This window comes from Balaenoptera physalus, assembly GCF_965194825.1.
Source record: "Balaenoptera physalus genome assembly, chromosome: 7".
In the NCBI taxonomy this organism is placed as follows: Eukaryota; Metazoa; Chordata; class Mammalia; order Artiodactyla; family Balaenopteridae; genus Balaenoptera; species Balaenoptera physalus.
Window position 1 is genome coordinate 36,915,862 of NC_138886.1, and position 24,417 is coordinate 36,940,278.

The 24,417-nt window shown below is 51.8% G+C and overlaps 2 protein-coding genes across 12 annotated transcripts; one reads left to right on the forward strand and one right to left on the reverse strand.

Annotated features, from left to right (window-relative positions):
- The first annotated feature begins 1,948 nt into the window (after positions 1-1,948).
- Positions 1,949-9,504, forward strand: TPM2 (tropomyosin 2). 5 transcript variants are annotated; one of them, XR_014265495.1, is made up of 10 exons: positions 2,004-2,283; positions 2,722-2,847; positions 5,762-5,895; positions 5,994-6,111; positions 6,209-6,279; positions 6,739-6,814; positions 6,995-7,057; positions 7,216-7,285; positions 8,254-9,008; positions 9,361-9,504. XR_014265495.1 is itself a non-coding variant. In XM_082468461.1 (9 exons), the coding sequence occupies exons 1-9, from the start codon at positions 2,170-2,172 to the stop codon at positions 9,441-9,443; spliced, it is 855 nt and encodes a 284-aa protein (XP_082324587.1). In that variant the 5' UTR covers positions 1,949-2,169; the 3' UTR covers positions 9,444-9,504. The 5 variants fall into 5 exon arrangements, 4 of the variants coding, with proteins under 4 accessions (XP_082324587.1, XP_082324586.1, XP_082324585.1 ...); XM_082468461.1 differs by lacking the exons at positions 6,739-6,814; positions 8,254-9,008 and adding an exon at positions 6,419-6,494 and having other exon boundaries at positions 1,949-2,283; XM_082468460.1 differs by lacking the exon at positions 8,254-9,008 and having other exon boundaries at positions 1,991-2,283.
- Positions 9,505-10,452: 948 nt separating this feature from the next.
- On the reverse strand, positions 10,453-21,288 carry CA9 (carbonic anhydrase 9). Of its 7 annotated transcripts, none has more exons than XM_082468413.1 (11): positions 20,099-21,288; positions 15,805-16,057; positions 14,908-14,937; positions 14,484-14,654; positions 14,034-14,350; positions 12,885-12,951; positions 11,827-11,984; positions 11,475-11,619; positions 11,318-11,344; positions 10,789-10,870; positions 10,453-10,657 (listed from the first exon to the last, which is right to left on the reverse strand). In XM_082468413.1, exons 2-11 carry the CDS (start codon positions 16,043-16,045, stop codon positions 10,591-10,593), a joined length of 1,305 nt encoding a protein of 434 aa, XP_082324539.1. In that variant the 5' UTR covers positions 16,046-16,057; positions 20,099-21,288; the 3' UTR covers positions 10,453-10,590. The 7 variants fall into 7 exon arrangements, with proteins under 7 accessions (XP_082324539.1, XP_082324535.1, XP_082324538.1 ...); XM_082468409.1 differs by having other exon boundaries at positions 14,034-14,126; positions 14,208-14,350; positions 15,805-21,288; XM_082468412.1 differs by having other exon boundaries at positions 14,208-14,350; positions 15,805-21,288.
- Positions 21,289-24,417: the final 3,129 nt, after the last annotated feature.

Sequence of the window (24,417 nt, forward strand, 5' to 3'; positions counted from 1 at the left end):
CATAAAAGGTGGAAGCTTCAAGAAAAGTATGGTGATTTCCAGCTCCTGCACTTAGCTCAGTATGAATGCTGCACAGAAGTACAAGTCTGTGTACTGGGGGTGAGGTTGGAAATGAAAGGAGGTAGAGCTAGAGAAGTGGGCAGGAGCCAAAACAAAGGGCCTTATATACCATATTAAGAGATGTGGATTTTTCCCATCAAAAGAGGGAGGGCGAAGGGAGGAGTTTTGGAGTATTTTAGGGTCCTACTTGCACCAACTTTAAAAAAAGACTTTTGTGTAACAATGTCGAGGAGAGCTGGGGAACCAGGAGTAAGACCACAACAGACACAGGGAGGAGGTAATATAAGGAGCTGCCCAAGGCAACCCCAGAGACTTCTGAGGAGGAACCTCATTTGTAGGAAGTAGAACATACAGGATTAAGTGGATGATGTGGGAAGTGAGGGACAGGGGAGCTCTTGATTACCCGCCAGGGGTCTGGCACTGGCTACAGGGTGGATGGAAGCGACTCTCAAGAGTTTGGGGAAACAAGGAGACGGAGTGAACACCGCGAGATCAGTTTTGTTCCATGTGTAGCAGCAGTCGCCTAAGCAGATCTAAATACATTTCAGAGCCCCTCCCTCCCCGCCCCCACCTCGCCCGGCCCGGGACCCAGGGTTCCCACGGTTCCCGCGCCGCCAGCAAAAGCCAGGCCTCCCGCCCCTCTGCCCCTGGGGAGCAAGGCTTCCTCCGCCTGGTCTCCCCTTTCCCCCCTTCCAAGGCAGCTCTCCACTTCCTCTCCCCCCACCCCACCCCGAGAAAAACGAAAACAGCCTGGCGCCCGCCCGTGCCTCTGATTTCCCGACCCTAGGCCCCGGCTCCCGGAGCTCTTTCTGGCAGCCTCGGTCCGAGGGGACACCTCACCCCCAGCTCCTGACGCCCAGCAGCTCAGTAACTCTTACCCTCGACCGTGCCTTCCTCGCCCCAGCCCGGCCCCGCCTCCCCACGGGAAACATCCCAAAAAAGGGCAGAAAAGAAATTTCAGCGTAAAGCTGGCTCACAAGGGAAGAGAGGAGAGTCCGCCGGGAGAAGGGGAGGAGAAGGGAGGGCGCGCGGGGAGGTTAGGCGAGCGCGGGGGTGGGTGGGGGTGAGTGGAGGGGCGGTGGAGCCGGTGGAGCCCGGAGGGGGGCAAGGAAGGGACGCAGAGGGACGCGTCCCGGGAGGGGATGGACTCGGCGGAGGGGAGCGCGCCGCGTCCTGCCCGGCAGAAGCCGCGTGGAAAATATGCGGGGCACGTGGGGGTGGGGCAGGCGGGGCACAGAGCTGGGTTCCGAGGCCCAGAGACCATGGAGGAGGGGCCCTGGCTCCAGAGGCAGGGGCTGGAAGGGGGTGGAAGGGGGAAGAGAGGTCAGGCCCGCCCTCGGGGGCAGCCAGCAGGGCCTCGCCCCGCACTCTGGGCTCCCCTCCTGACTCAGTTTCCCCAAGTCCCTAGAGAGACTCTCCGCTATCACTGCCACGTCGGTAACGCAAACCCAGAGTCTGGGACTCAGGGTAAACTGAGGCACTCGAAAGGCGGAGGAGCCCCGCCTTCCAAGAGACATTTAATCCGAGGGGATTTGCATGAAACTTCTAAATTAAGTGCAGCGGCTGCTGCAGCTGAGGGGGGGGACACTCCGGTCCTTGCGCCCGGGCAGCTGCTGTGAGCTCAAACCCCGAAATAGCCCCAGGGCCCCCAGCCGCAGCTGCCACTGGGCCGGGCTGTCACTCAGAAGAAGCGCGGAGCCCCCAGCCCCAGGGTCCCCTCTCCTCTGCAACGCTACGGTTTTTTCTTTCGGCAGACTCTCCATCTACTTTCCCTTCCGACGGCCGCGGGGAGGAGGGGTGGGAGGGGGGGAAGGGAGGGGGAGAGGCGGAGCCCCGAGGGGGCGGTCCCGAGGGGGTGGGCGCAGGGGGTGGCCGCGCCCCCCGACCCTGCAGTGCTTCTGCCCCTACAAGGTTTGGGCTGCGGTGGGGGAGGGTCCTGGCCCCCGGCTCCGCCCGGTCCCTCCCCGCCTTTTAGGCGCCCGCGCGGCTGGGACATCCCAGTCCCGGTTGGTCCTCCTCGCCCGCCACCCGTGCGACCATTCGCGCAGCCAGCCCAGTCAGCCCGGTCCACCACACAGCCCGCCGGCCGGCCGGTCTCCCACCGCAACCATGGACGCCATCAAGAAGAAGATGCAGATGCTAAAGCTGGACAAGGAGAATGCCATCGACCGCGCTGAGCAGGCCGAGGCCGACAAGAAGCAAGCTGAGGACCGCTGCAAGCAGGTGGGGGCCCCAGGCCCGGCGCAACCCCCGCCGCCACCCCACGATGAGGGTGGGGTAGGCCCTGCCCGGTGCCCCCTCAGCCTCTGGCCTGATGTCCAAGGCTCTCTACTGTCCAGTGTGAGGGCTGCTGGGCCTTCACAGTACCCCCCCAGGGCCCTAGCCAGAGCCACGCTTCATCTCACCCACCATAGCCTGGGGAGCCCGGGTCCCCCCCTTTCCACTCCTGCCCTTGCAGAGCCATGATGGCCCTTGCTCCTTGGGGTTGGAAGCTCTCTCTCCACTCCTGCCAGGTCCCTACGACACCCCTGGCTGCACTGTCCCTCCTCTGCTATCCCTCTTCCTCCCTGACAGCCTTACATATCTCTTAGTACCCCCTCACACGCACCCCTGCCTCCTTCCTGGGCCTGGGCCTGGCTGACTGAGGCCTTTCTCTCCCAGCTGGAGGAGGAGCAGCAGGCCCTCCAGAAGAAGCTGAAAGGGACGGAGGACGAGGTGGAAAAGTATTCTGAATCAGTGAAGGATGCCCAGGAGAAACTGGAGCAGGCTGAGAAGAAAGCCACCGATGTGAGTGTGGACCTGGGGGACGGTGGGAGAGTTAGTGCACTGGGAGGGGTGCCAGACATGGGGATGGAGGGGACCTTCAGCACCAGGACAGAAACCGTTTCCTCGCAGGAACCCAGGCTAGGGCAAAAGCTGGCACAAATAATCCAAGACAGTGGGTAAATCAAAACCACTTCCCACTTCCCCCAGAGGACACAGTGTTGTAATTCCGTTTGGTTCCAGCTCTTAGCGTGTACAGTGACCAAGCAATGAGTCACCGTGGGGGTGGGTGGTACAAGAATTTACCATCCATCTCAACTAATCCTCCAGCTGAAAATGGAGAGGAGCCTGCAGCTACCTTTTTGGGGTGCGGGTTGTGGCTGTAGGCGCCGTTGGGCAGGGGGAAGGGAGAGGAGTTCAAAGAGGGGCCCTGACTTGACCTACAGCCCCAGGGGGCCATTAGAAATTCCCTGGCCTTGACTTCTGGCTCCAGCGGCCCTGCTATGCACTAGAGCGCCAGCTCAGGTTCTGTCGGTCCCTCACTTACCCTCATTAAGCTCTCGGCCTCGAGACCATGGCAGGCCACGGGGCAGAGGGACAGAGCCACAAACGCCACGGCAGCCACCTTGGCAAGTTCCGCTCACTCGGAGATTTCTCTGCCCACCCCCCACCCCTAACCAGACTTCTCCACCTCCTGCCATTCCCAAACCACCGCCCCCCCCCCCCCGAGGTAGGAGAACGGCCATCAGACTTTGGACATGGTACTTTCTCTGCCTCATGCTCCCCGTTTTCCTTCCACCCAGGATTAAGTTTAAGATGAGCCTGCGGTTGGGTGGATGGGGGGGATTCACATACACACGGTCTGAACATCCGAGATCAGAGATGACATTACTGTTCGTATTGACCATTATCCTTGTTCCCCATCCCCCCTAGCCCCAAGGTTGGTTTCTCTGACCTCCAGCCTTAGGTTTTGGTTCTTCACCAGACCTGGCACTTGGGAGGGAACTGACCTGCAGCTGCTAGTGAAGACGACCCTGGGCATCTGACACTCTATAAATAACTGAGGCCCAGTGCAGCTGGAGTAAGGACTGGAAACCCAAGGAGCTAGGTGGGGGCTGGAGGGAGGAGGGGAAGACAGGGACAGAGCTGGGGAAGCAGGGCAGCAGCACCAGTAGACAATAGGAAACGGTGCCCAAACATTGTGTGACCGTGAACACAGCACTTAACTTACACGGTGCCTCAGTTTCTCCTTTCTCTCTTGCTTCTCATTTGTGCAGTGGGGATGGCACTGCCTGTCCTGCGGTTAGAGGGCAGCATCCGTAACTGGGAAGAACTTGAGAAGCAGAAAATGGCAGAAGTCATTCCTGTGATGCGGGCCCCAGGACTTCCCAGATTCTCCAAAGTCATTTGTCACCCCACTACCATGAAGAGTTTCCCTTTTACAGAGTCTCATCTCTCTCTAGAATAGACCTCCAGTATCCCCCAGAGTCATTCTTCCCAACCCCAGTGCTGTCCCAGAATCCTTCCACACTGAGTCATATGGCCCTGTGCCCAGGATGGGCTCTTGTCACTCTAGGTGGCCTTCAGCACCTAGAGGATAAGCTGCAACTACTTTCTATATATGGTGTTGTTTCCCCTGCCCTACACTATCACTCATGACCTGCTTTCTACTCCCTCTACCCCCAGTGCTGCCACCCATCTCTTCCCTCTCACTCTCTTCTTCCCCTACACTGGTCCTTTCTCCTTTCCAATCCTAAATCTCGCGGTTTCTGTGTTTTGTCCTTGAGGGAGAGACAAGGGATAACCTAACGTTTATGGGGTGTGGACTCTGCAGGCACATATTCAAGTGCTTTCTGCATATTATTTTACTATTTCCCAAGATTGCTTATCATCAGAATCCCTTGGAAGCTTTAAAAAAAAAAAAAAAGATGGAAAGATTTCCAAGCCCCTGCCCTGGAGATCTCAGTTCAGTGACTCCAGCATGGAGCTAGAGAACCTGGTATTTTTTATACACCTCCCAGATGATCCTGTTATTAATCCAGTATTAGAAGCACTGCATTATCTCAGAACAGCCTACAAAGTAGGAACTGCTATTGTCAACTCCAATTTAAAAAGGAGGAAACTGAGGCTTAGAGAGACTAAATAAGTTACCCAAGGTCACACAAGTAGCTCAAAGACAACAGTGTCACTCAGAGCTGACGCTCTTAACACCAAGTTGCACTACTTCTCTCATTTTCCTTTATTGGGGCCCTTCTTGCTCTGTCCTCTCTTTCTCAAGGTATCGTCTGTTTCTGTGCACGTTCTCCAAAACCACCATGATTTTGCCTCTGTACTGCAGGATCGGTGGCTGCAGGGTCAGTGTGATCTGCCACTCACACTGCCCTTGCACCGACCCCACTTGCCTTGGGCATTGGCAGGGAGCCCCTTGGTACAGCCTAGGGAGTCCTAAATAGGCCTGGCTTGCCTCCAGAGCCTCCCGCTAGGAGTCTGCCTGGCAGCGACTGACATCACAGAGCTTGATTCTGTGATTGGCGGTTTTTAGCAGCACTGCAGTCTGGTTGGCCTGATTCTTCCCCACCCCTTGCTTGGGCCAGGCTCTGCTGAGGAGGAGTCAGGGCTGCCTCAGACCTGGTCCCAGCAGTTGGAGGGCTCTCAGGAGGGATGGAGGGATTTGTGTGCAGATAACCATTGGAGATTATGCACCGTGCTAGAAGAGGCCCTGTAGCAGGGGAGTGGAGCTTGTCCAGGAGGGCATGTTTTGGGCTGGAGCACAGAGTCTGCACAGAAGATGGTTGGTTTGGGGGAAAAAAAAATAGGTTGAAAGTCTGGAGGCCAGGAAGCCTAGGTTCGTTCTGACAAGAATCTTAACCATCCTCTGAAGCCTCTCTGATCCTCAAGGCAGACAAAGCCTTTCTGACCTCTGACCTTTGACTCACAGGCTGAGGCAGATGTGGCCTCCCTGAACCGCCGCATTCAGCTGGTAGAGGAGGAGTTGGACCGGGCGCAGGAGCGCCTGGCTACAGCCCTGCAAAAGCTGGAGGAGGCTGAGAAGGCAGCTGATGAGAGTGAGAGGTGGGCAGGGGGTTCCTCAGAGGGTGGACCGGGGAGGGGGCTGGGAGCCTGTCTCTGCTGGTCCTAACCCGACCCCTACCCCTCTCCCTGCCTCTCAGAGGAATGAAGGTCATCGAAAACCGAGCTATGAAGGATGAGGAAAAGATGGAGCTGCAGGAGATGCAGCTGAAGGAGGCCAAGCACATCGCTGAAGATTCAGACCGCAAATATGAGGAGGTGACAGCCCTGCCCCACTTCCTTCTCACTCCCAAGTCCCAGACACCCCTGGTCATTCACCATGGATCTCCTCCTCCTCTCTTCCCCATCCCCACAGGTGGCCAGGAAGCTAGTGATCCTGGAAGGAGAGCTGGAGCGCTCAGAAGAGAGAGCTGAGGTGGCTGAGAGGTAAGGACACCGCAGGGTGGCAAGTGAAACTCAGCTTGAGCCCATGGCTCTGGGGCAGTCTGCACAGTGGGGAGGCAGTTTCCCAGGCGTGGGACCACAGGGACAGGTCCTGCCTCTGACCCCTACCTGCTGCCCCCAGCCGAGCCAGGCAGCTGGAGGAGGAACTGCGAACCATGGACCAGGCCCTCAAGTCCCTGACGGCCTCAGAGGAGGAGGTAGTCACCTCTCTGGACCTTTCTGGGCAATGGCACCTTCTCTAGGCTCACCTTCCCCTCCATCTCAGGCTGCTCTCTCTCACCTGCTGGGGGTCGGGAAGGGCCTGGGGCTCCTAAACTCTGCCTGCTGTCACTCTCACAACTTTGCTCTTCTCTTCTCTCCTCCACCCCTCCCCCACTGTGCCATCTCCGCTGTCTCCCCCACTGTGCCCTCACACCCCACCCTGCCACACACCCCCTGCAGTAAATGTGGGGACCTAGAGGAGGAGCTGAAAATTGTTACCAACAACTTGAAATCCCTGGAAGCCCAAGCGGACAAGGTAGAGGGGGGTAGAGGGGCAGTGAGGATGGGGTCCTTCAGGGGAGGGAGGCGATGGGCCCAGGCAGGGCAGGGCCGGATGTTTGATGGAGACAAAATCAGGAGTAGCCTGTGGGGCTCCGTGGAGAAATGAAGGACTTGTGGAGGCGATGAACTGATGGCATGTGTCTGTCCCTAAAAGTATTCCAGCAAAGAAGATAAATATGAAGAGGAGATCAAAGTGCTGGAGGAGAAGCTAAAGGAGGTGAGAGTCCTTCCAGTCCAAACCCCCCTCAAGCCCCCCAGTACCCGCCAGAGACCTCCTGTGGCAGGGGATTTGGGGACAGGGATGGAAGAGAAGGTTGATAGTGTCTGGGAGGGCCTAAGCTCTTGTCATTTTCCCCATCTTGCCTTTATGCCCAGGCTGAGACCCGAGCGGAGTTTGCCGAAAGGTCGGTGGCAAAGTTGGAGAAAACCATTGATGACCTGGAAGGTAAAAGGGATATTCCTCTGTACCCCTGAACCTTTGAAAATAGGTCCATACGCCCCATGATTTATCTTCCCATCCCATGATACTTGCCAGTGGTAAATTAGGGTTGGACCACCTAGGACTCCACGGACTCTGGCGGTCTGTGCCTCCCATCCAAGTAGATGTAGCCCCGTCAACTCCAGTGCTTCTCAAACTTGAGCGAGCATGAAAGTCCCCTCAGAGTTTTTAAAACACAGATTCCTGGGTCCTCCTCTGAAGTGACTGCTGACTTCGGGCTGAATCTGTGTCTAACAAGCTCCCTGGTAACGCTGATGGCTGCTGGTCCTCACACCACACTGAGTAGCACTGATCTAGACAATTCTGTTTCCAGGTGCAGCACCGTCTTCATTAAATAGAGAGCTATTTGGTTTAATATCTAGGTTTTCATGATAACATTAATGGAAAATACTTTTTGAAGCTAGATTTGGTGAAAACAAACATCCAGGCATTTGCTAGTCTGTAGCTACTTCTCACTGTTACCGACAACGCTGTGCCTAAAACTGTCTTTCCTTTTTACTTCACTTTCATAACTCCCTCTTCTCTTGCTTCCAGCCTTCTCAGGCAAGCCTCAGTTTTCTCTCCAACTTTAGGACTTTAGAACGTTCTGGCTTGAGCGCCCTCCCCTTGAAGCAAGCACTCCTGCTTATGCAAAGGACTGTGCCCCCAGGCCCCTGGGGGAAGCAGGAGCTCCTGGGGGGAAGCACCAGTTTGGGGTACAGAGAAGAGCAAAAGACATAGGGGTACAGAGAGGGGAGGAGGGGGCCCTGACAGCTGTCCAGCCTGTTCTCTGGCCTGTCTCTCTCACTCCATCTTCGTCCACCTCTCTCTGATTCTTGTTCTCTCTTTCCATTACCCTCTCTCCTTCCATTCCTCTTTCCCTCCATTCCCTCTCCCCACACTCCCACCTGGCCCCCCTCCCCTGGACCCCCCAGACGAAGTCTATGCACAGAAGATGAAGTACAAGGCCATCAGCGAGGAGCTGGACAACGCACTCAACGACATCACCTCCCTCTGAGCCTCTCACCAGTGTGGCCCGTGGCCCTTCTCTCTTCTCCTTTCCATTCTCTGTATGGGGAGGGGGGCAAGCAGGAGGAGCAGAAATTGCCAACATTGCACAGCCAGGCTGGACGCAGCCTAGGAGAGCCCCCGTCACAGCTGCTGCCCACCCTGGCATTTGCTTCATCCTTCTATATCCATCCACTCCTTCCTCTACCCGCCAGCCTCTCCCGCTCTCTGCTGCTTAATAAACTCAACTTGGTCTCCACGCTGTCTTCCTGCCCTCCAGAGAGCACTTCCATCACCCCCACAGAGCACTGGTTCACTGCTGAGACCCTGGCTCCTACGGGCACCCCTGATCTTGTGACCCCCCTCCCCTACTGAGCTCACCCACAAAACACTGTGGCCCACACCGGAACCCCCTCTGCATGACTCTCACTGCTGCATGTGGGCACGTATGACCACGTCAGTCAACCACGGGCCCTCTGGTGCCTCTGAGACACACGCCCTTCTACAGACCCAGGCATGTCACTGCCCTTGGAGCGTTCAAGCTGTGATTCCAGGATCTAAAAGAATGACTGGAAGGGAAGTGGAATGGTGAGGTGCAGGGGAGGGGCGAGAAGGTTGTGAATGGTCTGGGATGAAGTTTGGAAAGACACTGGATGGCAGCACCATGGGGCTTTCGCTGCAGGTCTGTTTTCTGCCTCGAGTCTGTCTGTCTGTCTGTCTGACACTCCCTTTCCTGTCTCAGTCTTTGTCTTTCCTCCTGCTTCCAACTCTCTTCAACCTTTTAAAGAAGGAGGGTAAATTAGTTTATGACTCAGGCCTTCCCATCCCACCTCCATGGCCCCGAAGCCTTGAGTGAGGCGTCCCTGTCTGCCTTGTTCAGTCCATCCATTTGTCCCGCCTACAGGGTCCTCAGATCCCTGAATGTTAGGGTCTTCCTGTGTCTCCAACCCACTCCGTGTCTATTTGTCACATCCCCTGTCCATGCCTCCCCATGTTTCTCCCCGCCCCACCTCACGGGTTGCTTCCCCTCACAGAGACCTTGGCCAGTGCCAAGGAGGAGAACGTGGAGATCCACCAGACCCTCGACCAGACCCTGCTGGAGCTCAACAACCTGTGAGGGCTGGCCCTGCCCCCAGCCAGGCTACAGTTGCCACCGAATAAAACTGATGTTACCAGCAGCACGGGGCCCTTTAAGCCTTTCTTGGGTGTTGGGGATGGTGGTGGTGGTTTTCCAAAGTGGAGAAGGTGGGGAGGATGCCTCAGGGGAAGAGTGGAGTTGGAAGGACCCCTGAGTGAGCCAGAGGGGTGGGGCACTGGGCCTACTGAGGAGGGGTTGTGAACAGGCTGTGTGAAGCAGAGAAGCCTGGCAGGGCTGGGGGGACATCTGGCCCTTACTCCCCACAGAGCAAAGGAGCTGCTGTCAGCGGCACTGCCCCATTCCAGCAAGCGGCTGGGCCGGACGGCACGACTGGAAGGCAAAGCTGCAAAGCTACATAGGTTTTACTTGAGCAGGGTGAAAACCCAAAAGCCTCAGTGTGATTTTAAGCCTAGAGACCAAGCCTGCCCACACACACACAGTCATTCCAACAATATCGGTCGTTTCTCCCTGCTTCCTGATAACATCTACATGAGGCAGAATCGTGTCCCCCCACCAAAGATGTCCATACCCTAATCCTGTGAAATGTTACCTTACATGGGAAGGGGACTTGAGTTAAGCTAAGGATTTTGAGTTGGGGAGGTTATTCTAGGTTAACTGGGTAGGCCCAACATAATCACAAGGGTCCTTATAAGAGGGTGGCAAGAAGGTTAAAAGCAGTTGTAGGAGATGTGACAATGGAAGCAAGAGATTGGAGTGATGCAAGGAAGGGGCCACAAGCCAAGGAATGCTTGGCTTCTAGAAGCTGAAAAAGGCAAGAAAATATCCTCTCCTCAGGAGTGTCCAGAAGGAACCAGCTCTGCCAACACCTTGACTTTAGCCCATAAGATTCATTTTGAACATCTGACCTCTAGAACTCTTAAGAGAATAAATTTCCGTTACCACTGTTTGTGGTAATTTGTTACAGCAGCAATAGGAAATGAATACACCATCCTGTTGATTTGGGGAACAAGGATATGCCTTCCACAGATTTTATTAGAAATATTTATTTTAAAAAAATATCTTTGGAGGTTTAAAAGGAAGTAGTGTAATGGGCAGGACAAAGTCTCCAGCTCCCCCTCAGATTCCTCTGGCTAGCTTCTCTGCACATTCTCCAAGTTGCAGGCCTCTAGGCAACAGTCTCCGTGACCTCTGCCGGGTGGTAGCTGACACTTCCTTTGGTCCCACTTGGGTGTCTACACAACAGGGAACCCTAATCAGAAATCTCACCAAGGATGAGCTCATTTGCATGCAATTTGCATGAAGCTGTTCTGGACTCCACTTGGGGAGCAGGGGCTGGGCCTAAGGGAGAGGGTTAGTAAAATACCTTTGCTGCCTTCTCATTTGCACAAGGAAGGCGATGCCGGTAACAGCAAAGAGAAGGCCAAAAACCAGGGCCAGGATGTCTCCTGGAGGGAGGAGGAGAGAGACTGCCTCAGGGAGTGAAGAGGAGTCTGTGGGTTCTCTCAGAGCCTCTTCCACCTGTCCCCCACCCCTGCCCCAAGTTCTCCAGCTGCCCCCAGCGTCTCCGAATCCAGCAGAGGCCAGCAAAGGGATGGGGGGTGGATACACAAGGAGGGGTAAGATAAGCACTTTTTTCCTCTCTAAAAACAAAATGAAAGAGGTTGTTTGGGAAGGAGGATGCAAGGAGATTTCTGGAGCTTCATTCTGACCAACTCTTGCACTGGGGACAACAGGGGAAGCCCCCTGCCTTGATTTGACGCTATCCTATTGGGGTTGGAGTGTGTTCTGCAGAAATGGAGAGGTAGCAGTGGTGGTCCTGACTAGCCCCTGAGGCTGAGCGGCGCCAAGGGATGCCCCCAGCCTCAGGAACTAGAGGAGGGGCACAGACTCACCAGCAGCGAGACAGGAATTCAGGTGGACTGAGGAGAAAAAGGAGACATTAGAGCCAGGGGTTGTGATCACCAGTGACAGACAAATGAGGACACATGGGGAGGATGAGGGACCTGTGGCTGGGGGCAGGGGGCATGACATCAGTAGACAAAGCTGCACCTGGCTCAATGGTCCCAGGGCTGCTGTCCACTCCAGCAGGGAAGGAGGCCTCAATTATTCGCCCATTCAAAGGCTGTGTGGCGCGGAAGTTCAGCTGTAGCCGAGAGTCATCAGGTCCCCACAGGGAGTCAGAGAGGGTGTGGAGCTAGGGAGGTCAGCAGACAGTGGGGGTGGGCTCATGACACAGAAGCAAAACGGTCACAGGCTTACAGCCAGCACCTCAGGAACCCACTGTCCACGTCCCCCTCATCCCCCACACGGCCGCTTCATCTCTTTATGCCTCCTCTTTCTCACCTCCACCTACAACCCTTTCCCCCTCATCCCCTCTGTCACCACCACACCCCAGTCCCACCTGCTTAGCGCTGAGCTTTACTGTCTGGTTGAACACAGTCCAGATGACTCCCTGAGCACAGGGGGGTGTGGTGAGAGACCCCTCATATCGGAAGTAGAGGCTGAGGTCAGAGGGCAGCAGTGCAGATACATCCAGTCCTGGGACCCAAGTCTCAGAGTCTGTGGAGAGGACCTGTGCTGGAGTCCCACATAGATTGACCCCCCCGCCATACACACAACAAAGCTTTGGGGTACAGGAATACATTTTTATCTCCCAGAAGCCAAGCTGACTCAACTCCCTGAAACCACTTCTTCACTAGGTGTATCCCTTCCCATAACTCAGCACAACAAGACATGACACTTCTTCACTAGGTGTATCCCTTCCCATAACTCAGCACAACAAGACATGACTCAGAAGAAAGTAAAAGGCTTTGGGGCTCACAGAGTGAGAGAATTGCTCCCCTGGCCCTCCCTCTGAGTCTTCACTCTTACTTTGCACACTGTGATAACATGCTGGAATGCAGATTTAAGCCCAGAGTAAATCAAAAGAGAAGATGAGTTGAATAACTTGTAAATAAATACCTATAACTTTAAAAACAGACACAAAACTCAAAAAACACAGTTCTTTCTAGTTTAGCAAAACTTAAGGTCCAGTTGGGCAAGTGAGGTTTAAAATGACCTAGAGTGACTGAGAAGGAAAGAGAGATTTCCAACAAAAGTATTTACAAATTTAAAATATTTGATGCTTATGAAGGAGTAATAGACAGCTCTCAGAAAAATTTTAGCTCTCCAGACTCAACCCTTTAAGTTCCAAACACTATTTTTTTGGTCTTATTTGGTTTTTGTCTTATCTTAGTTTCTGTTTGGTTTTTAAACATAAAGCCTGTGGCCAGCAGTTTGCCTTTGCCTGTTTGCCTGTGTTCGGCTTCATAGTTATTATCAAGGTCACAGTAGGCCAGTTCACGTTTCAACCCCTCTCTGTGGGAGGGAGCCCTTCTCCATCCTCAGACCTGAGGCTCCCCAAGGGCGGTTCTTTATGAACAAGGGTATCAAGGGTAGTTGCCAAACCAACAAACTGACCTTCCTCGGCGATTTCTCCCAAATGTGACAGCAACTGCTCGTAGGCGCTGTTTTCTTCGGGGCCTTCCTAGGAGATGATAGTGCAAGATGGATTCATACATGTATTTAGGGTCATGGCTGGAGGCCTGAAGGTGAGGTGGGTTCCCATAGTCCTCCCCCAGTTCCCAGCTCTGAGAATGCTGGGGGAACACAATATTTCATGTGTTATTACTCAAGGTCGATATACTCCTACTTTGCAAACTGACATAACTAGGCAGACTAGTTTTCAATGGCAAACTGGAGGAAGAGGAGGATGGTGGGTCACTTTACCAGGATACAAGGGTCTCAATGATGGGCTCTACTTACTTTTCTAATCTCACTCATCATTAACTCCACACACATTCTGTGTCCCCACCACAGAAAACCCCAATAACCTTTGTATTCATGTTACCTCTGCATTCACCTTAATAATTCATGTGTTTGAGTTTTGGAGCCAGGACATGCTATTTCCAAGGTGCTTCTCTGAACTTTGTGCTGTGAGGCTGGCTTTAATGAGTCAGGGAGGGAGTGAGCCTAACAGGGAGGGAGTGAGCCTAACAGGTGTTTCACCATCCACAGGTGTCTCACCATCCCTCCAACCTACTGGCCTCCTCTAATCATTGTGTGTGTACTCTTGATCAGTACAGGTCCAAAGAGGTCACTAAATGCTTCTCTAGACAATATTGCATTTCGCAAAGGGGAAATTATGGGTTATAAGAGTATTAGAGAAATGACTCTTCCTGATGTCCATTCTACTGCATCTGCCATTCCCCGAATGGGCCATATTCTGAGTCTTTACATGTACTGTTCGCTCTGCATGGAATAACTCCTTTTCTTTCCCACTAGTGAAGGCTTCAAGTTTCACCTCCTCTGTGAGGCCTTCCCTGACTACCTTGTTGACTCTGCGTCCTGTGTATATGTCTATCCTGTCAGCCTCCCTCACTGGCTGTGGGGAGACAAGGATCCACAGTTTCGGAATCTTTTGTTGGGGCCCAGCTCACAGTGGGTGTTAATGAAAGAACTAATGAGTAAATGAAGATGATAGCCAGGTGCGGGGTGGGGTCTCTGGGGCAAGCTACTCTGAGCCCGAGGGCTGGGGAAGCAGGGGTGGGGGGCGTCCAGGGCTGGTACCTGCAGAAAGGCGGCCAGCACGGCCAAGCCCCCCGGGCGCCCCAAGGCCTCGTCAACTTTGGCAAATGCCGTGCTGAGGTGAACCACATGGATCTGGAGAGGACACGGTAGGAGTGGGCGAGATCCCCTACCCCGCGCCCCACTTCGACCCTCCGCGGACAGCTGCGCGCTCACCTCGGCAGGGAAACGGTGACCGCCAACCGTGTGCTCCGAGCCCGGGCGACCCGCAGCCCCCCAGTGCAGATGCAACTGCAGGGCCCGGTACTCCTGCCCGGGACCCAGGGCCATCTCCAGCCCGGGAGGCAGACTCAGCTGCACTGCGTGGTGAGAGGCAGGTGAGCCGGGCCCGCCCCTCTCTCCGGAGAGCGCGAGCCTAACTCCCAGACACAGTCCCTCATCCCCAGATAGCCTCCGCCCCTTCCCCGAGGCTCCGCCCCGAGACCGCCTCACCGGTGTGGCCATTGTTGCGCAGGCGCAGTTCTGGTTGTGGCGGGAGCTCAAAGCCAAGGAGTTCCAGGGGTCGCAGGGCTGGGCAAAACGCGGTGAGCTCTGGACGGATATCTACCGGGGATTGAAAACGGCCAGCGCAGGCGGGGGACACCTGGGGCCATGGCGGAGCGCCTGGAGTGGGAGAGTATGTACAGGAAGTTTGATGACAAGATCAGGAACTTTTAGGGAAGCTGAGTAGAAAAAGTGATGGGGTCGAGTCAGGAGGCATCCGAACGGGAGACAGAAATAAGGGATGTGGAGGGAGAGAGGCAGCGGGTGGTGTCAGGGACTGGCAGACGTGGATGCGGGGGAAGAGGGCGCGGGGTGCGGGCATCAGCAGAGCTGGGTGCCCAGATTGGGTCTGTGCAGGGGGTGGGTGTCTCACCTCCATAACGCCAGTGACTGTGGTCATCCCCTGCATAAATGAGAAGAATGAAGAGGCTGATCTTTGAGCCCAGTCCCTCCCCAGCGGCCAAAAGGAGGTGGGTCTCCTTCACTAGCAGAGGTTCACAAACTCAGATGTCTTACAGAAGCGTAGCAGGTAACAGAAATGCCTGAAGCAGGCCAGGTGTAAAGCACTATAGATGGCAGCCAAATAAAACGCCACAGCTTGACGGGCCACACAAAGATCCTACTGGCGCCGGAGATACCAGTTTGCGACCACTGTCTTAGGGTCTGTAAAATGGGTGGAGGCCTCAGTTCCCAGGCCCAAATCAGTAGACCTTTTTCTCCCTTATTCATCCCTCCTCCCCACTCATCCTGTTCCCTTTCTGGTCTCCAGCTCGTTTTCCAGTTCCTGGCTTGAGAGTCAAGATACCAGGTTCCCCTACCTGCTGTTTCCTTAGTCCTAGGTCTCAGTTTCCTCATGTGTAGACTGAAGATGAGGTGATTTCTACAAGCCCTTCCTGCTGTTCCTCTGGTACACCCCCATCCTTCCTCTTCTCTCCCCTCATACTCTTAATTCTCTCCACCTTTGTTTTCTCTCCACATTCCTATTTTTCTCCTCTCCAGCCTCCCCCTTTCTTCTTTCCCATCTCTTCCTGCTTACCTCTCTCCATCTGTGCCCCTTTTTGTCTCCCCATCTGTGCCCCTTTTTGTCTCCCCATCTAGCTCTGAAAGGGGGTAAAGGGCTAGTGGCATGGGAGCCCCTGGGGTTGGGAAAAACTACCGTCAGAGTACAGGCTCCTCTCCTTCCCTGAATAATCCCTACCTGGGTTGGGGTTTAATGAGGGGAAGCATCAACCTCCTGGAGCCTAGATTTGCAGAGCTGATGACCACTTACCTTTTTTGTCTCTGTGGGCATTATTCTGGGGGCCTTGAGTATCCCTGGGAGTCTCAACAGTAGGTAGATCCTCTAACTTCAGAGAATCCTCTTCTCCTGCTTCAGTCTCCATTCCAGGTGGATCCAACTCTCCAGGTGGGTCCTCCTCTCCAGGTATATCCTCTTCACTGGGCAGGTCCTCCTCACCCAGTGGATCGTCTTCCCCAGATGAATCTCCTCCTGTGGTGGGAGCCTCCTGCATCCTGAGCAGGCTCTGGGGATGGGCAGGCACCAGGAGGAGCAGTAACAGCAGCAATTGCACAGCGGGGCCTGGGGCAGGGGCCGGGATCAACAGAGGGAGCCAGGGGCTGGGGCACAGGGAAGCCATGCGGCTGACTGTGGGGTGTCCCGGGACACGGTGTGTACGGGCTGTACGTGCATCAGAAACAGGAGCTGGATGGGGGAAGAGCAAGCCTAGAGGGGAGCAGACTGGCTCACAGAAGGCCCTTTTGTAGAGATGGAGCCAAAGCCCTGCAGGTCTGTCTGGCCCTGTGCCCCCTCCCTGATAGCAAAGTGGGCATGGGGTGGAGTGAGCGGCAGGTATGTGCGCAGGCAGAAGGTTATCAGGGTCATGGGCTCAGCCTGGAACCCAAGGCACCACCTGGCACTATACAAGTTCTCCCTGGCACTGCCCGGCTGCTCGCCAGCCAACCTCAGCTAACCCTGGCCTGCTTCCCAGTCCCAGGCAGCTGGGGCCCCCACGTCCTCTGACTGAGAGGGGAAGCAGCCCATATATACACCCCTGGCCCAGCCAGGGAGCAGGTGAAGGGGTAGGGCAAGCTGCTGGGGGAGTCTGGGGGTGGGAGGGTGGATGGATGGGTAGGTGGGAGGCGAATTTGAGAATGAATGGAAAACTGTATATACTTATGAGAGAGTCTGATAGGTTTAAACTGAACGTATTATTCATCATATTACACCTTTGCTCAAAAACCTTCATTGGCTTTCCACACTCTGCCAAAGTATCTTCTATCTGCCCATCTTCTCCCTCTAGTTGACTTCCAAGTCCCTTCAAAATCTTACCAAAGAGACTTTTCCATCTTTTCTCCTACTACTCTCCCTCATACCCTAGCCAAATTAAACTATTCATTTTTTACCCAAACCTTTGACCACCTTTGTTCATTTAGTTCTCACTGCTGGGAATGCCTTTCACTCTTCTCTTTATTTAGCATCTACCGTATGTCAGGCACTGAGCTAATGGACTAGATGTATGGAAATGAATAAGACACAGTCCCTGTCCTGAGGAGCTTGCTCTCTTGTGAGTGAGGGCAAAAATTATCATAATATTTGGGGGAGAGAGATGAATTCTGCCTCAGAAAGTAATACAGAAGTAGGCAAAATTTGATCAGGGCTTAAAGAAGTAGCAGTTCAATTGGTTTAAAAAAAAATGGGGAAAATGGCATTCTGGGCAAAAGGGAGGCACCAAATATTTTGAGCAGAAGAATGACAGAATCCAAATCTCATTCTAGGTTATGTTGAAGGGTAGTGTGGAGCACAGATTGGAGGGGGAAAGTGGGTGCAAGGAGATGAATAGTGAGAGGACCCCAACAATGGGCTGGGATTCCCAGTCTGCCTATTCACTTAACATTTGGTAAGCTTCCTCCAGTCCTCCAGGCACTGTTCTAGACCCTAGGGATGCAGCATTGAACTGGAGAACAGCCTCTGCTGTTCTACAGCTCACATTCTAATAAAGCCCCTATGGCTTCAACAAACCAGAAGAGAGTAAGGCCATCTCAGGAGATTCTTATCTGGGGCTAACATTCAGTAGGTACATACACCAGTATGGTTGTATAGGTTAATTAAATATATTGAAATATTTATAACCTGGTTTGTAACTATCCCCTAACTCCAGGGTGCTCCTGCTACCCCACTCCTCCCTAGGGACCGTCCTGACCTTATGAACTCACTAAAGAAGTAATGCTTGACACAGCAGGGGCTCCAGGACACCACTTGAATGCCCCAACCAGTTTCCACTCTGATAGGTCAGTACTTGTGCACGAATGCACCCACTAACATGTTAAACAGTTTTACTATCTCCTCTGTCTAAATCCCTTCTATTATTCAAGACTCAGCTCATACAACCACTATGGAGAACAGTATGGAGGTTCCTTAGAAAACTAAAAATAGAACTACTATATGATCCAGCAATCCCACTCCTGGGCATATATCTGGAGAAAACCATAATTTGAAAAGATACATGCACCCCAGTGTTCATTGCAGCACTATTTACAATAGCCAAGACATGGAAGCAACCTAAATGTCCATCGACAGAGGAATGGATAAAGAAGATGTGGTCCATATATACAGTGGAATATTACTCAGCCATTAAAAAGGAATGAAATAATGCCATTTGCAGCAACATGGATAGACCTAGAGATTATCATAGTAAGTGAAGTAAGTCAGACGGAGAAAGACAAATATCATATGATATCACTTATATGTGGAATTAAAAAAAAATGATACTAACGAACTTATTTACAAAACAGAAACAGACTCACAGACTAGAAAACAAATTTATGGTTACAAAGGGGAAGGTGAAGGTGAGGGGTAAATTAGGAGTTTGGGATTAACCTATACACACTACTATATATAAAATAGATAACCAACAAGGACCTACTATATAGCACAGGGAACTCTACTCAATATTCTGTAATACCCTATATGGGAAAAGAATCTGAAAAAGAATGGATATATGTATATGTATAACTGAGTCACTTTGCTGTACCCCTGAAACCAACACAACATTGTAACTCAACTATACTCCAATATAAAATAAAAATTAAATAATAATAAAAAAAAAAGACTCAGCTCCAAGGCCATCTCTTCTAGGAGGTCTTGCTTGACCAACTCTACACCACAGGAAGAGATTTCTGGTGCCTCTGAACCACCACAGTTCTTTGCCCTCACTAAAAACCTTGTCTAGCATCCAATTCATATTAAGGTGATTTATGACATTATATCTGCTTTAATAGCCTTGAGGTCCATAAGGGCAGGGTCCAGCATTTGATTGATTGAGTCTGTCTTTTGTTCAGTAGTCTTTTATTATTGATCATTTTTCTCTCTGCAGATCACCGAGACAGGGCTTGAGAAAAACCAAACTAAAAGCCTTCCCTGCCCTCAGGGAGCCCATTGACAATGGCCTGTGTGTGTCAAACCACAATTGTTCCAGGAGCAGGACATCACATTTCTACAGCACCCCAAACTGTCTGCCTTGTCAGAGTGACTGTCATACTGTATGCCAAAACTTGTATGGCTGAACAAGCAGTCTTCTTAGGAGGTAGTCAGCCTAACGATCTAGGTTGCCATTTCTGGAGCTAAATTAAGAGTCATCCATGGCAATCTGATCTAGTGTGCACTCCTGATGGTCAGCTCATTGTCTTGGTCAGCTGTGTTGTCAGAACCTTGGTTGGACCCAGACACATGGAAAGTACATGGTACTATCTAAATTGGATGGGCCTGGACAAGACAGAATGTGGTAACGACTAATCTAGTTGAGGTGGAGGAGGTCATGGGAAGCATGGAGGACAGAAACACCATGCTAACTGAAGTCTGGAGTCTGTATGTCTAGAACTTTCTCCAACACCAATCTTAGTTTTATTTCATATTCCCTCTTTCCAAACGTTTTGAATGTTTCCACCTTTTTCCTTTTTAGATCTCCATCAGGGTCTCCTTGTACAATTCTCCTTGGCACTTCTATGTGTCCACATGTCTCCCCTCCATCTCTGCTGCTTTTTCTCAGTATTTCAGAGTCCAGATTGCATCTAGGTACAGCTCTCTCTGTGTTACAGCTCCCTAATTTCCCAAGTGCCATTCTCCATTGTGCTGTCTCTTTCTTGAGCTCTCTGTCTCTGTGTGTGACTGTGTCTCTGGTCTGGGTGGGGAATGTGGACTCTGACCCAAGATCGTGCTTTTGCAACTGGGAATCTGCCAAACCCTAAAACAGGTTTGAGCTCCCAGAGTTTTGTTTCCTGAGTCTCCCCAGGTTGGGACAGAGTGTACTCAGGACTTATTGACTAGGACACCCCCCTCCCCCCACCCCAGGCTAACACACGACCTCTCTGTGGTTGTTTAAGGCCAAGTTTTTGGTCATTAGGGTCTGTGTCTTAAGACATCGAGGGCCATGTCTCTGCTTATCCCAGGGCTGCAGAGGAGGGAGCTATTTGCTGGTGAAGTAGGAGGAAAAAGAGCCTCCTATTCCCCAGACATGGATTGGAAGCAAAGACAAATCACAGCCCTTCTGGGGGCCCTGGGGACTTACCTGTAGTTCTGGCCCAGCTCACCATCAGTATTATTTTCCTAGGACTGCTGTAACAAATTAACACAAACTGGGTGGCATAAAACAACAGAGATTTATTCTTTCACAGTTCTGGAGGCTAGAAGTCTGAAATTAAGGTGTTGGCAGGGCCCTGTTCCTTCTGAAGGCTCTAAGGCCTCTTCTAGCTTCTGGTGGCTCTAGGCATTCCTTGGCTTGTGGCTGCATAACTTCAGTCTCTGCTTCTGACTCCACATGGCCTTCTTCTCTTGTCCTTATGTCTTCTACTGGATGTCTCTTATAGGAACACTTATCATTGGATTTAGGGCCCACCAGGATAATCCAGGATGATCTTAAGATTCTTAATTTAACTACATCTGCAAAGACCCTTTTTCCAAATAAGGTCACATTCACAGGTCCTAGGGGTTAGGACATGGACACATCTTTATGGGGGCCACCATTTAGCCCACTACACCATCAGCCACTTTGGAACTGAAGTGGGTGCACGGGATGAGAAGGAATGAGCTTGTGTTGGGGACCCTCATGGCTTCTGCCCATATCCCTCTTCATGTCCTTTGTAGGCAGTTTCATCTACTCCCATGGCTTCTATACTTGATGACAGCCAAGTATCCCCAGGTTGGACTCTCCCCCATGTCAGATCTATAACCACCTGCCAAATGGATATCCCCACTTGGATGTCCCACAAGTATCTCAAATTCAACAGGCCTCTAGCGGAATTTAGTTGTCCCCAAACCTCTTCTTCCATACTCCACCAAGTGGTCTGAGCCAGAAACCTGGTGCCATCTTTCATCTTTTCCTTCACGTCTGACATTAAGTCATCAAGCACTATGGATTCTACCTTCTAAATTTTTCATCCTCATTTTTCATCCTAGTCCACACTTCCATCACCTCTTACCTGGGTAACTGCACCTGCCTCCTAATGGGTCTTGATGAGTCCAGCTAGCCAGGGTGATCTCTCTAAAATGCACATATAATCTCACTCCCTATTTAAGACCCTTGAATGTTTCCCATTGCCCTTAGGATAAAGTCCATAGTACTACTTGACATGGCCTTCAGAAGGCTGCAATTGCCCTGTTCTCCTTGATGGGTTTGCAACCTAGGTGGGTCCAGTCAGAGTGAAGCTCTCTGTCGCAAGTATCTGATAACTGACGGAACTCACTTTCACTTTGTCCAGACATGGATAAGGAAACACACAGCCTCTGGAACTGTGGGCAGCCACCTTGTAACCCCAATGGAAGCCAGCCTTAAGATGAAGATAAAACCATGGAAGGCAGAGCGGAATGGTAGAAAGCAGTCCTTGGTGATTTGACTGAGCTGCTGGATTAAGCTAACCCAAGTCCCCCCCCCCACCCCCACCCCGTATCTGGACTTTTCAGTTGCATGAGCTGATAAATTATCTTATTGTTTAGCCACTTTGATTTACGATTACTTGTGACACAGTCTTACTGATATAAATTCCCTCTATGGTTTGGCCTGTGTCTACCTCTCCAGTCTCCTTTCTCATCACACTTTCCTTTGCAATCTGTGCTCTAGTCTTACTAAACTTCTAGCAGTTCCTTGAATGCACTGCATGCGTGTGCATGTGTGTTTTATCTCCAAGCCTTTGTCCATGCTATTTGTCTCTCTGTCCACTGCACCCACATTGCCGGCCCTGCCTAGCCAGGTTTTGTTTTGTTTATCCTCCTGGCATCCTTCAGTTCACATGTCCCTTCCTCTGAGAAGCCTCCCTGACTCCTAGGCTAGGGTCAGTCCCTTCACTCCTGCATGCATAGAAGCCTGTATTTCCTTTGTAACGTGTATCTCACTTTATGGTGACTCCTTACCATGTGTGTCATGCTGGATTAAAAGCATTCATAAGGGCAGGGGTCACATTTCTCTTGTCCCCCATTTCATCTCCATGCCTAGCATAAGACCTGGTGAGTGAGAGGCATTTAATTTTTGTAGAATGACTGGTAATTATTGTTCAAAGCATCCCTAGGGCTTCTCCAGCAGCCAGTGAGTTGAAAGCAGAGGTTGAGGGTAATTAAAGGACAGAGAAAAAAAAATTTTTTTTTGGCCGAGCTACGGGGATTGAGGGATCTTAGTTCCCTGACCAGGGACTGAACCTGGACCCCCAGCAGTGAAAGCGCCGAGTCCTAACCACTGGACTGCCAGGGACTTCCACCACCCCCCCCAAATTTTTTTAAATTTTTTTAATTTATTTTTTGAAATTTATTTATTTATTTATGGCTGCGTTGGGTCTTTGCTGCTGTGCGCGGGCTTTCTCTAATCGCATTGAGCGGGGGCTACTCTTCGCTGCGATACGAGGGCTTCTTATTGCGGTGGCTTCTCTTGTTGTGGAACACGGGCTCTAGGTGCAGGGCTTCAGTAGTTGTGGCTCGCGGGCTCTAAAGCACAGGCTCAGTAGTTGTGGCACATGGGCTTAGTTGCTCCACGGCATGTGGGATCTTCCCAGACCAGGGCTCGAACCTGTGTCCCCTGCATTGGCAGGTGGATTCTTAACCGTCTTCCCTGGCCCCTCTTTCCTTTGGCTTTAGGGGAGAGGGGCGGGCAGATTATGGTGTGCCTGACTTGCTCTGTGGGACCCTTGGTCCCCAGGGAATGAGTTTGTCTCCGAGTGTCCTCACTGTGTCTTACTCAGCTCTGCCCTCTTCTTCCTCAAAGCTGAGTGATTTCCCAACCTGAGCTCACAGCAGGCTCTATTCCCCTCTCCTCTTCCATCCATCTAGAGCACATTCGCACACTGGCAGGATGCCCAAACACACCCATCACTGACTGCGCCCTGGGAGTGTGCTCTGTTCCCATTACCTGGGCTCATGGTGATACCAATTATCATGAGATTATCTGCCCCCTTCCACCCTTGAGCTCTTAGTTTGGACTGTCCCACATTCACCTGAGACAGTGTAACCAGTCCTTCACCTATGTGGTATCACCAGTTCTCCTGTGACCCGTCCAAGGTACAGTCTGACCCAAACTCTCTCTTGCCTCCATCGAACCCTTCAAGTTTTTCCCTGATCTAAGTCCAGCATTTCTCCATCCTCAGAATACTTAGAATGTCAGAGAGCTAGAGGCGACCTCAGAATCCTGACAATACCCTGGCTCTTGGCTTCGGGCCCAGATTCTTAAGAGTCCTCAGTGGTAGGAATAGTGTCTAAAGTTTCTAACATTTTGCTTTTTAATAGCACTTTTTTTTCTAATTACAAAGTAATGCATGCATGCTCAAGCAGAAAACTTGGGAAAAGCAGAAAAGTATAAGGGAATTTAAAAAATCACCCTATTTATCCCATTTACCCCCTCAGTGGTCCAGTGCCTGGAACAGATTAGGTGCTTAATAAATATTTGTTGAATGAATTATCTTTGATCCCATCACCCAGAGATAAAAGCCACAATCACCTTTTGATTGTTTATCCTTCCAGTCATAGATATGTTATCCTACCTAAATAAGATCATATTGTACACAGATTTATGGCCTGCTTTTTTTCTCTCGGCAATATACTATGTGTTTTCCCATATTGATAGCTTTCTTACATCATTAATGCTTTCATATTATTCTTCTAATGGCTGTATCATAATTTTCCCAGCCAATTCTCTACCATTGGGCATTTAAGTGATTTCCAGTTTTCTGTTGTTACAACATCTTGCCACTCATCCTAGTACATATATTTTTGTCCACATATCTATTTTTTAGGATGCATTCCTAGAAGTGGAATTGCTGGGTTAGAAGAGTAGGCACATTTTAAGATATCTCATGCATACTGACAAAATGGCACTGCTAACTTACTCTCCAGGGCTATTGCCAGTTTTCAAAAAGACCTAACTAAGTAAAGAAAATCTGGTACATTTTATCTCTGACTAGGAAACACAGACTCATCAACTCTAAGCTTTTGGCCAGAATTACAGCAATTCCGACCCACCATGTTAGTTATTGACACTTGCTGACCGGAAGCTAACTGGCTATCAGGTTTTGGATCAGTATGGAAAGAGAAAGCGAGTTAGTGACTTAAAACCTATCAACTCTTCCGGGGGCCAAAATATTCAAAACCTGGTGACCCGTGAGGATTCCTAGTCATGAAAGCATTGGGGACAACTGGACCCCGGTGTTTGGCATGGGCCCAGGACAGAATCTTAATTCTACAGGTGGGACACTGTGACCCTGCCAGTGTCTAAACCCCCAACTCTCCTGACTCAAAGTCCACGCTGCTGCCCCAACTTAGTGCTACTCAAAGGAGGGCCACCCACTTGCCCCAACCTGCCCTGCCCCGGAAGGCGCCGCACACCGGCAGCGCCGCCCTGGCGGTGACCTG